The following is a 12,584-nucleotide window of genomic DNA, read 5'->3' as shown; positions in this document are numbered from 1 at the left end:
TTTGAGATGAAATCATCCAGTATTTTACCTTTAGTGTTAGTATTTGTACCACCCCAGAGTGGATTGTGACCATTAAGATCACCCATTATAATGCAAGGTTTCGGAAGTTGATCATAGAGAGCTTGTAGATCAGTCAGGTGAAGTGTTGAAGAAGGCGGAATATAGAGTAAGCATAATGTAAGGTCAACATGAAGTGTGAGTCTCACTGCAACTGCTTGGAGATTAGTTGTAAGTGGTACATGGCTGTGGATAACATTCTGCTTAACAAGGATTGAGGACCCACCAGTGGCCTTTTCACCCGAAGGTGAGAAATAATGATAGGCATCGTACTGACGTAAATTGAAAGTATCTGTCTGTTTCAGATGAGTTTCCTGCAGACAGAACGATGATGGTGCCAGATCTTGGACTAATAGATGTAACTCATTATAATTAGTCTTCAGTCCTCTACAGTTCCATTGTACTATATGTTTGGTAGACATTATCTTTTTGGTGGATTGATTTGGGATCTACCCCTCGCTTTCTTGGAGGGCGACAAGCTCTGTGCCCTGTGGTGGATGTTTCCTGACACATCCATGTCCTCGAGTGAACCATATTTATTGAATAATTTTATGCGATTATCTGAACCCTTGGGTGGTCTACCAGTCTTTTTCCCATTATCTGTTCTCGGTTTGACAGAACTTTTAGACTTTGAATTTGTTTCAGAAGGAGTCTGTTCTGTAGATTGTGACAATCGTTGTTCTTCAGACTGAACTGTAGAAAACACACGGGCATTCGCATTTGTTTCTGAAGTCTGAGTAGATTGTTCAGGCGTGGAAAGTTTCGGGTTATCGGTTTTAACCAAAGTCAGGTCTGTTTGACACACAATCGATGAAGTTGAAATTGTAGGCATGGTTTCAGACGATAATCTGACCACTGATGCATACGTTGCAGTAGGTATTGTTGATTCCACAATCTTTTTAGCATCAGCAAAACTAACGTTTTGAGTGAATTTTACTTTGTTTATTTCCATTTGCTTTTGCCATATTTTACATTCTTTGGAAAACGATGAATGATTGCCTGAACAATTTGTGCATTTTTTGAAAGTGCTATTGCAGTCTTCCGTTACATGAGATGTCTCGCTACAATGAGCGCATGTCACTGGCTGTGTACAGGTGTTAACTCCAGGACCATATTTTTGGCATCAAAAACACCTCAACGGAGTTGGGATATAGACTGCAACTGCGATATTCACTTTAACAGACTGGGGGAGAGTTGGAGATGAGAATGAGAAGAGGTATGTGTTTGTGTTCATCAATTCGTTGTTTTTCCGGGTAGTAAATCGTCTGACACATGCCACACCTTGATCTTTCATTTCAGACGCAATGTCCAGTTCCGACATGTCAGCTAACAAACGGTCTCTGTCTCTTATGATGCCTTTAGAAGTGTTCAAGGTTCTATGGGCAGTGACTGAAACAGGAATGCCAGCCAAAGTTTGCAGTGTCAATAGGTTGGAGGTCTGCTCTTTTCGATTACATTCAATCAGTAGGGAGCCTGAACGCAAGCGTTTGAAGTTCTTAACGTCACCCGCAATGCCATATATCCCCTTAGAAATAATGAAAGGATTCAACTTGAGTGGAGTCTTGTCAACAGTGTCAAGAACAAGGAAACGTGGCCAATTTTCTGTTACAGTGGATTCATTCTGTTCATTGTCGTTGTCAAGTTGTCGCTTGGTCTTTTTGGAGGGAGTTTGGTAAGCCATAGTGAGCTTATGATTGTTTCATCATCCGAGCTCCCCACCCACCTCGGAGTATTACAAGGACAATGTTAAAAACAAACAGATCTCCAGTTTGCAGCACCAAGGATACCCGGATGATATACTCCAGCAGAAAACTTAAAAGTGTAATCATTCCACCAGATTGGCCCATGAGCCACCGCCTTCTGGGCATACGACTCTAGGCAAAAACATGAAAGTGTATAGTTGAAATGAAGAAGGTCCAAGGCACACTTTTCAAATTTTAACATTACATAATGTAATGCTTAGGGCTTGGCGTGACCAGCCGATTGGTTGAACCGGGCCCATTCAACCACCCGTCTAGGTGAAGTCAGGGCCACAGTGGTGTATTAGGCAACAGGAACACGGTTGCAGGCCCCTATTGCCCTCAACCACCAGGATCCCCTCCTCCACCGACACAGGGCCGCAACCCACGGCAAACGGGTTGGTGGACCAAATATCCCCCCGGGTCCACAACGGGGGTGTCGGCGAGCTCTTGGCGTTATCCACCACCCACCACGAGGAGGTGGATCGCCACGGGTGCAAATAAAAGTCGATTCAATGTTCCTAGGATAATCATTGGCTCTGTAGACGTATTGCTGAAGTCGAGGAATGGGAATGGTCGAAAAGGTGGTCAGAGGATTATGCGAGATAAGAGATAAGAATTCCTGATGGGTGTGGTGAAAACGCTCGCTCGTCACGCCAAAGACCACGGTACGATTCACTATGTGGGTACAATATGTGAAGTCCATTTCTGCCTTTCCCCGCCGTCACATTGCTGGAATATTGCTAAAAGTACTCACTCACTCACTCATGATATTTACATCTACTGAATACACGTTCGTTGAAAAAGATAAACATGTGGATCTATTTTAAAGTGTGTATTTGTGGAATGTTGCATCTGGGGCAACGTTTTCCAGTCTTTTTCTACGTCATTTGACAAGAGGAAGTACATCGTATCGAGAGGGAAAGTCTCCAGTCAGATTGTGATTATTTAAGAAAATATTCAAATTATATGGAATAGATTACCAGAATTTCCTGTTTTGATCAAGTTGATCAAAAGCGTATGACGTACCCACGGGAGTGAAATGACAAGTATTTGGTCCTCTTGGTATTTCAGTTTTAAAGACTGATCATGTTTATGAAATAGCATTACCACACGAAACGCCATGTTGCTTTGATGTAATTGTTAGACTTCGTGAATATGTTTGTTTGTCTAACTGGAACCGGTACGTAATTGTATTTCCAAACTGAACATCTAGCGTAGCTATCCTGTATTTGCCCAAGTCCGATTGCTGACGGGGTTGATATTTTGGTCATGTGGACAAGGCGTCCGACTTCGGATCATAAGGTTCGTGGTACGTATCGCAGATAAATAATCTACACGGAAAACAAAAAGTCACTGACCTAAGCTTTTCAGCTATTTGATTTCCGTTTTCCGTCTCGGGTCAAATCACACTTGAGCTAAGATTCCCACCCACCCACCCCCCCCCCCCCCCCCCCATGAAGCTTTAAAGAAAAAAAATCCTTTTCAGAAAATTGTAAAATGTCTAACGTCAACCTCAAGCCACTTTATTCTCACTTTCACTGAATTTTTCATATAGTGTCTGTGTGTTGAAAAAAACTGGACGCTGGTCAGATCCGTCTGCAGATGATAGATAGGTCGACCAGCCTCTGTAACTTTTCGTCCTACCTTGATAATGCATGTTTTCGTTTGAACGCGGTTATTTACGAACCGTTGAAATGTTCGTGATTGTGATGAGTGAATTAATGTGAACATTCTTTAAGAAGAAACAACAACAACAACAACAACAACAACAACAAAACATTTTGAGAATCACGAGGACCGAAATGACATATTTGAGTCCTCCGAAAATCCGGGCAACCCCATTCCTCATGTTTGTGCTGAATTATAACAAACATCTGGTGTACAAGTAATTGAAACAGACATAAAATACGTAGAAATGATGAACGGCCTCGTTGATTCCAGTCCTTGGTGGCAGCTTGGTAATCTCACGGTACTCAAGTATATATCAGGTTCGTCAGTGTAGAGCAAGTGTATCTGTCGCTTGTGTATCACAACAGTTTTTCGGACGCACAGCAACCTTTTAGCAACAATCACGAGTAAGCCCGGGCTTTTTACATAATGGTAGCAACAGCTACGCCCCTGCTTGTGTCTTCGTGTATATCTTTCAACAAATAAACCTAATCTTAACCTACTTTTCCATTGCGATGTCCCACATTCGTATGTATGGAAAATCGTGACCATGATGGCGAACGCCGACCTGATTCACTGATAAGAGCAAAAAATATATCAGTTTATATCATGACATATTCTCCATTATCTGTTACAAATACAATGTCTGCAATGTAAACACAGATCTACTTGGAGGTAAAAATAACGTGTTACTAAAAAATGAAATGTTAGTTGTAACAGTTCCTGAGGTATTTCCCTGTTATTTTAGTTCTTCAGCCTCATTACACTTATATACCTGTAAATAATCGGACCTGAATCTAACAATCTGGTGACTGACATGATCGAGCGAGACAATTTAACATACGATGACATGTCTTGAATACCCTAATTCTCTTTGCAGAGTTGTGTTCCATTTTGGCGTACAAGAATCCTATAATTGAGGCAGTGAATACCTAATTAAGCTATATCAGCACCATGTCCGTCCACAGTACGTTTTGCCGTACTATACGTCTCCTCATATATCTAGCTGGTTCGGCGTGGTGTACGGCCAAATTGAAATATTGGTGGACTTCATATATATGATACAAAAACGACTGTTACTCGAATATGTGTTAAGGTCAGTGTTCCAAACTTCGTGTGGTGATAATGACTACCTTGACACTGCTGGTCACAGCGATACAAAGAGGACAAACGTTCAATGTAAGTGTAGTAGCATCGCAGTACATAGCAGAATGGAAGCGCAAGTCTTCAATTACACAGTGTCTGTGAAAGACAAAAACTAGCAAACGTCAGCAACTTTGGCTGATGGGTTGATGGGTGAACAAACAGTATCGACCAGAGAGTATAACAAGAAGTAAACAAAAATGATTCTGTGTTTCAAAACGTTTCGCTGTATATTCAGCAATGTTTCAAATCTGAAGAACAAACACCTGTTTCATTCATATACCATTAAAAATTTATGGGATATTGGATTGAAAAAATCCAAAAGCCAAAAAAGGAAACAGATGAAATAAAGGGAAAGGTGACAATTTATTTCCGTTCTTTTGGAAATGTTTCATCTGTATGGATATATACTAATTGTTCTCATATTCATTGGCTAGTGGTATACTCGCCAAACGGAATATCCCCTATTTTTTGAACGGTATATTATAGAATATCAGTTGATGTGCGTTATTCATACATAAGAATAATATTGATTTGGTACCTCATGATCACGTTTGAAAAGGTCCAACATACTGCCACGTTGGTATCGAAGCCATAGGTACCAATGGTATACCCGTCCTTTATTTATTTGGTGAAAGCTGACTCAAAGAAACAAGGAATTCAGGGTACAAAACCTAAGAAAATCGCGTCAGAGAATAGAACCCGCATCGGAAAAACGTCCACATTTACAAGTTTGGAAACGTTGATGATACCAGCGCCCTCCTTCTTCCCTCAGTCGAACAGATGTTCCAGCTGAGATGGAGCGCTCTACATGACAGAATCCTATTGTTTTGATGTGGTCTGGGATGATTCTCTTGTGACGCATGTTAGTAATGTATAGCTCAGATAAATAGATTTAACCAACCAGACAACGGCTACAATTTAGGGATCGGAGAGACTTTCAAAATATTCAGGTCACTGACACAGATCTCTCCACAAACAAAAATCCGCATATAACACATTTATTTCACTTGCAGTATATACGCTTTGGGGTTTTTGTTGACATGGTTACCATTAGCTAATATTTCAACAAGATAACATCCTTGAACATATGCCAAAAACCACAATTTTCAACGACTGTTTACTCACCGTTGTCATGACTGTACGTGTGCATCACCCGGAAGCGAGCGTACGCTAAATAGCATTCGGAATCGTTCGGGTACGAACCTTTTCGAGATAAAAAATTCAAAGGGTTTGTGCGAATGTGCACTTTCGCGATTTGGTATGCTGTGTTTTGACTGGCCAATCTCAAAGGTTAACTGACACGACCTCCCATAAGGTTTTGTTAGACTCAGTAGTGGAGTGTAACTAAAAGTACTGAGGATAAGTTTATTTAGACTGCTCCTTATTATAATACTGATTTAGAGATGAATAAAAGTAAAATAAAGTACACGCAGTAATCTGTAAATTTTATAGAATGGTTGTTTTCTCTAGACCCAGAAACCGTTTTCTCTCGCAGTTGTGGCCGTTTCCTCGTCAGAGGTGGCCGCTTTCTCGAATTTTATTTTGGCCGTTTTCGCTGGGGTCCGTTTTTACTATAACTCAAATATTAAATGTTCATATTCACCAATAAGTTCAATATTAAACATTCCAGTGACACATTTGTACAGACATGTTTTTTTGTATGAAAATCATAATTTCTTTTTTGAAATGATCACCATAAAATCAACATAGATTCGAATCATTGTATGAGTCAAAGGACCTCACGGGTCAGAACAACGACGAGAAGTTATAATATGTAAGTGTTGGAAACATTTTATTGCAAAAATGTAAACAAGGGTGCTAAATGAAGTTGTTTGTGTATGTTATATTTTGTATTCTAACTGTTTATACAGAATGCTAACCATCATGTCATATCGTATTAAGCTTGTTGGCATTTTGTAGAGATTGAAGTCACAGAGAACGCCAAATCTCAATGTTCGTTTATTGTTTAACGCCTCATCCTAGCTATGCGGCAGCGATCTGTAAATAGTTGAGTCTTGACCAGACAAGCCATGGAATTACATCAGGAGTGTCGACCTACACAACTAAGATACGATGACATGCATCAACCAAGTCAACCAACATCACCATCCTCTCACGACAAGCAGAGGTTTGCTTGCTCAGTTCTAATATTTGCGCTGTTCTAACCCGGATCGCACATGGTCGTGTATATATATGTAATGAAATGACAACTATCCAGACATTTCACAAACACTAATCCAAATCACGATCTCGCCACAGAAAGTGCGTGTGGCCTGACATAACGATAAACAGCTGAAATGATCTCAACACGTTATACACGGTGTTTACGTTGTGGAATGAGCACATTGTTAACAGTGTAGTTCGGCTTCTAACCTAGAGCCAAGAACCACTGCCGTGATATTGGAGAGGGTTTAAATCTAGTAACATCTTGGGGTATTAAATATGGAGACAGAAAAGAAAACCGTTTGGCATATAATAGTACCATTTCATCCACACTACGATTAGCGATTTTGAGATTATTGGGCTCATGACAAATATATATTCCTTCCAGAAAGTCACGAAAGAAAACGTACGAGCCAGTAAGCAGGCGGTGTCAGTCACTAAAACAGGCAAACGTGTTTAATTTTGTTATTCGTTTTTGCCCGGAAATAAAGAAATCATACTGCCACGAGTTCCGCCCATCGAAACATCGTCACAGTCCACCTTGAAACTGCAGTCTGCAGTTGCCCCACATTTCAACGTTCATCAGAGCACCATTTCTCGCCCTTGGAATCGTTTCCTGCAGACCAATTCTGTAGATTTTTATGGCTATCAACTTCGTTATATGAGAACACAACGTTTCGGAGTTAATGCTTACTCCTTCATCGGGTGATTCAGAATGCGGTTTAGAGCTATATTTATATGTACAGGTAAAACAATAACAAGGTAACAAGTGGAACGAATTAACGAAAGCTGGAAGCCAGTATAAATGCCCTTCAAAGACTTCAGACCAATTCTGCCAAACATCGCCCGAGAAGAGGCTGTGCAAGAGCTACAAGCCGAGCTCTAAATCTCTACATCCGAATTGCTCACTTGAGTCATCGTCTTGTCACAGCCGCAGGGAGTTCACACTCCATATCAATGTTCTGATGGTTTGCAGACACATTCCCCAGTGTGTATGTTTAACAAGTCTATAACACGAAATGAATTGATGGGGCGGCAAAGTATGGGGTTGTATCGTGAATATGTATGCTGCTATTACGAAGACAAGAAGCAAATAGAGACACATTTATCGAGCTATAGCCAAAGAATGACTCTCTGACGTACAACGAAAATCTACTGTATAATGTAATCGTTATTTTTTTTCAGCATAATTTTCTTTTATAGAATAATATAGTGTAAAATACATTATACATTAAAATGACATTAGTCCTTCTGCTCCAAAGAAAGGCACGGTTATCATATGATTTATCACACCTGTGAAATAGCTGTTTGTTCATCACAAATCGAAAGTATGGTCACTTGTGCGAGTTTGTTCAAATATGCTGCTGAAAATTTAAATTTTCTGTAGGATCACTGACTTGAGAAGCGCCAGAACGACTAATATCGTCCAAGTGAATTCGAGTCTAGAGCCAACAAGAAGTCATCGATGAGAGCTAGCCATGACGCGACACGTATGATGAATTCCTGATTAAACTCGTTGCTAGTCTGATGTTTAGAAGCCTTGGTGGACGTGGCGGATCAGTCACACGATGTATATACTTACTGATTACCCAAGTCCTACCTGTGCATTTATTGTCGTAAGAACAGAACACGCAGTAGTTGAAAGCCAGAAAGCCTTAGTCTGATTCATATTAACACATCAACCTTTCAAAGTCTTTTTGAAGCTTTCTTAACTTCTCGAATAATGACAACAGAGACACATATCATGTTCTTTGATTTGCAACATTTGGAGGCAAGACACTAACACAAGACGTAGACATTCTAGTTGGGCTCCTTTTCGATAACCTGTTTCTTTAAGCATATAAATTTGAATACATATTGTATGTGTCAGGGACCTAATAGCCAGACTACCAACGAATTGTGTTTCTCTTTGAAATACCTGATATAATTACAGGATAGGTTGCAGCAGGGTGTTTTGAGGAGCATAAAATAAACTGAAATAAGGGAATTCTTGGTGATTATCAACTAAAAGAGGACAAAGGCATCATTTCGATGACATGTAGTTCTTGAAGGGCATTTAGAAGTTGGACAAACATGAATGCATGACATTTGTTATGGACAACGACTTCTCATTTATTATTTATACGACGTTTCACAGCTAAACATACTTGTACCTTCATGTGAATGCCGAGTCAGTGCACACAGTGAGTACATAATGCTTACCCAACGCAAGGTGGGAGAATGTAAAGAGCTAACAATATAATAACATGGCCAATTAGACAGAAACTCGTACGTGAGGAACATTACATTGATAAAGATATACAGTCACGAGACTCTGTTATGTAATCACTGTCCAAATGTGTTCGGTATCATGCCGTAACGGAGGCACTCGTTGCAAACTAATGATTGTTCCCTTGAATTACCCATGGGAACACATGCTAAAGGTAAAACATTTACATCAAACGTCAGTTTTGTCAGTTAAGGTGTTAAATTTGTAAATGCTCTCCTACCTTTTGAAAGGTTTACTGATGCTTTAAATACACCGTTCTCTATTCCTTTTTCACACTGATTTAAGAGATGAACGCCACATCACGTACCATTGCACTGCCATCAATCTTCCAATGCAATTCATGATTTGAAAGATGGAACGCTTTCAAGCTTATGCTTCCACTCTTCATTCTTAATCATGATAAGTGTTTTTACGCAACTCTGTGGTATTGCCTTCAATATTAAGGTGTCTGAAATATAACCTTCAGTATGACACAAATAATACTCCTTTTTGTAACCGTTTCTACTAACACATTTGTATGTGATGTTTATGCAATTGTGGAAACGTTTAATTTTAGCTGTAAATATGACAAAAATGGGTCACCAGATCTCACTAAATGAATCGTTAAAATGTGTGCTGCATAAAAAATAAATCATTATCTGCAAGTCATGACTTAACCACCCACCGGGAGATAAATCTTGCATGCAACTGTTGTACATGGAATCACAGCATCGTGACTCTGGCTCACGGGATTGGTGTCGGTATCAAGAGTCAAAGATGTATATAAAAGGATCAACTGTATGAAGACATTACTCTGAAATCATCTGCTCAACCATCAGCCATGAAAGTTACACTGTTTTTCGTCATTGTCAGCTCTCTTATTGGTGAGTAGACGATAGCAACGACATTCATATTTAAGATAGTTGTGATTTAGCATCTAAAATCTATACAGCAGCAGCAATGACTACTTTGTGTTGCTCCTTTTCAAAGCTGGATGTGAAAGCAGCATTACTGAGTGAGTGAGTTAATATTTAGCGTCACATCGGCAATATTGCAGCTATATCGTGACGAGAACAATTTAATTTATATCAATATTAAAATTAATGAATCTAGAACATAAACACCTGCCATAGAAGGACAGTAAAAATACTAGATTATCACAGATATGAAAATATAACTACCATGTCAAGCTAAAATAGAGTAATTAAGAGGACAATACAATATTAAGCACGGGCTATAAGTCCATGGGGACTTACAGTACTGTCACACATAACGGGCTCACCCTTATGGGAACCATGTCACCACTGAGTGAACAGAGGCCTGTCTTGAACAAGGACTCTCGCCACATGTGCCAGTGTGAGAGACCGTAGCCCAATAAACCCTCTGGGGTCAAACCTGCAAAAGATGCACATCTTTTCACTTGTAACATTTGACAAAATTGTGAGCCGTGCCCAGTACAAAGAATGGGGTAACCCGAACTTAAATGAGATTGTGTTCCTGTCGTACAGGTCTGATATCCAGCCAGGGGTGTAGGGATGAAAGTGACTGTACTCACGTAACGTGTGACAGTTCCTCAAGACTCGCCTGCTCCCATGGACAATGCACCTGTCTGGTTGCAGCCAATGCTGGTACCTGCTTTTCAGGTATGCCAATTAACAAAACAACGGTCTGTATCACTGTATCCCGCAAATTTCTACCGTGAACGTAGTCTTTAGGAACGAATCTACAATAATAAAAGTGACCAAGGTGTGATAACAGGTGTGCACGATTTTAGAAAGTGGTTTGGAAGAGATGAGGCACCTAAGACGTACACAAGGTGAGCGATCGTTCTCACCCAGTCACCCATTCTCTTCCCACAGTGGTTACTTGTCACATCTTCCTACGTAACCTCTGTTCCAATACGACCCTTTCGTGGTGCGAGTATTCAAGACTCGTGATTGGAGGCAATCAGATTTAGTAGTGCAATCAGCGACCTTGTTTCAAAAGTGATCGTTCGCAAGATCTCGGTAATTTCCGGATGCATCGTGAAAAGTAGAACCTCTTCCCGAGCGCGATACTCAGATTTGTTTCTCCACATTGCTTGCATTTGTCAAGTTGAATCTAAGTCGATGTAACACGTGTTCTGATTGGACAGAAAAAGGGAGATAAATCTGCTGCCATTTTGTGCCGCTAGGGTATTTTATGAGAACCCCGAAATATGAACCCATATTAGAACAAAGGTTCGTAGGAAGATATGACAAGTAACCTCTGTGGGAAGAGAATGCCACTCACCAAGGTGTGATAACAGGTGTACACGATCTAGGAAGTGGTTTGGAAGAGATGATGCACCTAAGACGTAGACAAGGAGAGAAATGTGGAAGTCACAATTCAAAATCGCTAAAGTACATTTTGTGAAATCTTGATACTGACGGTTTGAATAATTGTAGGGAATCACTGTTGTACTGTTGTGATCAAGAGGGACGTTCATATTGCAGCTACATGTTCCGCCCGCGCAGACTGCGACAGTTGTCAGTGTAGAGACACCCATGAAGAACGTCACTGCTTCGACGGCCACTGTCTTTGTGGACATGGTCCAGCGGGTCCTGGTGGTCCTGGCGTGTAAGTAACTTGTAGCGTTATTATGGACGGGTCATTCCATCTATTTATCTATCTATCTATCTGTCTGTAAATTGTAAATTACCGTATGTTAGACGGGTGACTTTGTGTACTGGTGATTAAGTGCGATTATCTGACGTTTGTTTTTGTTGTATACTTGTCACTGGAAGTTGGCTGTTTACTTACAGAGGGAAATAAAGGAGAAACCCCAAGGAAGTTTCCATATCTGCATCCATACATGTATACACGTAAAATAAAACTGATAATTCAGTTAACTTGTTTGTTTTGTTATTGAGTCTCTGTCAAGGCGGTGTAGAGCTGTGATAACAGCAGACGGTGGTCAAGTCAAGGGGTTCAGGACGTACCCCTCATGAACGTTGGTGTCTCGTGACAGGACAAGCAGTGTTACGATTATGTCCAGAGAGCATGATGTATCTGGATGGAAATTGTCATCCTTGTGTTACATACAACTCGACCCCAGTAAATTGTTTCGCAGTGTGTCAATGCGTTTCTTCCCTTATTAAAGACAAAGAACCTTTCTGATGAGTGGCTTCAAATGAATCTCGACCTGAAGAATTGTGCAACTGTAGTACTGTTCAACGACGCATGCTGTTCTCGCATTAAACTTTCTCAGTAAAGTACCGATTCTAGTAATTCGGTTTATTTGTGTTCCACCAGGGACTCGAACCCACACTCTTAGTGTCTGGTAGCTAATCGCCAGCACACAAAGTCGGCCACTCAGCCACGTGTCGCATGTCATCATTGTCTAAATGGGATTGTGTATTCACTGTTTAATAAGGAAAGATACTGCCACATAACACGTATTTGATTGTGATTTAAGTATATGATAAAAGTCAGTAATATGTAAAACGCTGAGGGGTGGATAGAGTCGTTTGCTCGGATCTGTGTTCTTGCCAACCTGTCAGGTTGGACTCAAAAACAAACATTGTAACATGTAAAAATGT

The 12,584-nt window shown here is 40.4% G+C and overlaps 1 protein-coding gene across 1 annotated transcript; it reads left to right on the top strand.

Moving 5' to 3' along the window:
* Nucleotides 1-9,865: 9,865 nt before the first annotated feature.
* LOC137294763 (serine protease inhibitor Cvsi-2-like) lies at nucleotides 9,866-11,865 on the top strand. The gene is made up of 4 exons (XM_067825873.1): nucleotides 9,866-9,908; nucleotides 10,533-10,667; nucleotides 11,499-11,622; nucleotides 11,808-11,865. Exons 1-4 carry the CDS (start codon nucleotides 9,866-9,868, stop codon nucleotides 11,815-11,817), a joined length of 312 nt encoding a protein of 103 aa, XP_067681974.1. The 3' UTR covers nucleotides 11,818-11,865.
* Nucleotides 11,866-12,584: the final 719 nt, after the last annotated feature.

Source organism: Haliotis asinina, chromosome 8 (assembly GCF_037392515.1).
Source record: "Haliotis asinina isolate JCU_RB_2024 chromosome 8, JCU_Hal_asi_v2, whole genome shotgun sequence".
Taxonomy (NCBI): Eukaryota; Metazoa; Mollusca; class Gastropoda; order Lepetellida; family Haliotidae; genus Haliotis; species Haliotis asinina.
This window is presented reverse-complemented; position numbering and strand designations above follow the sequence as displayed.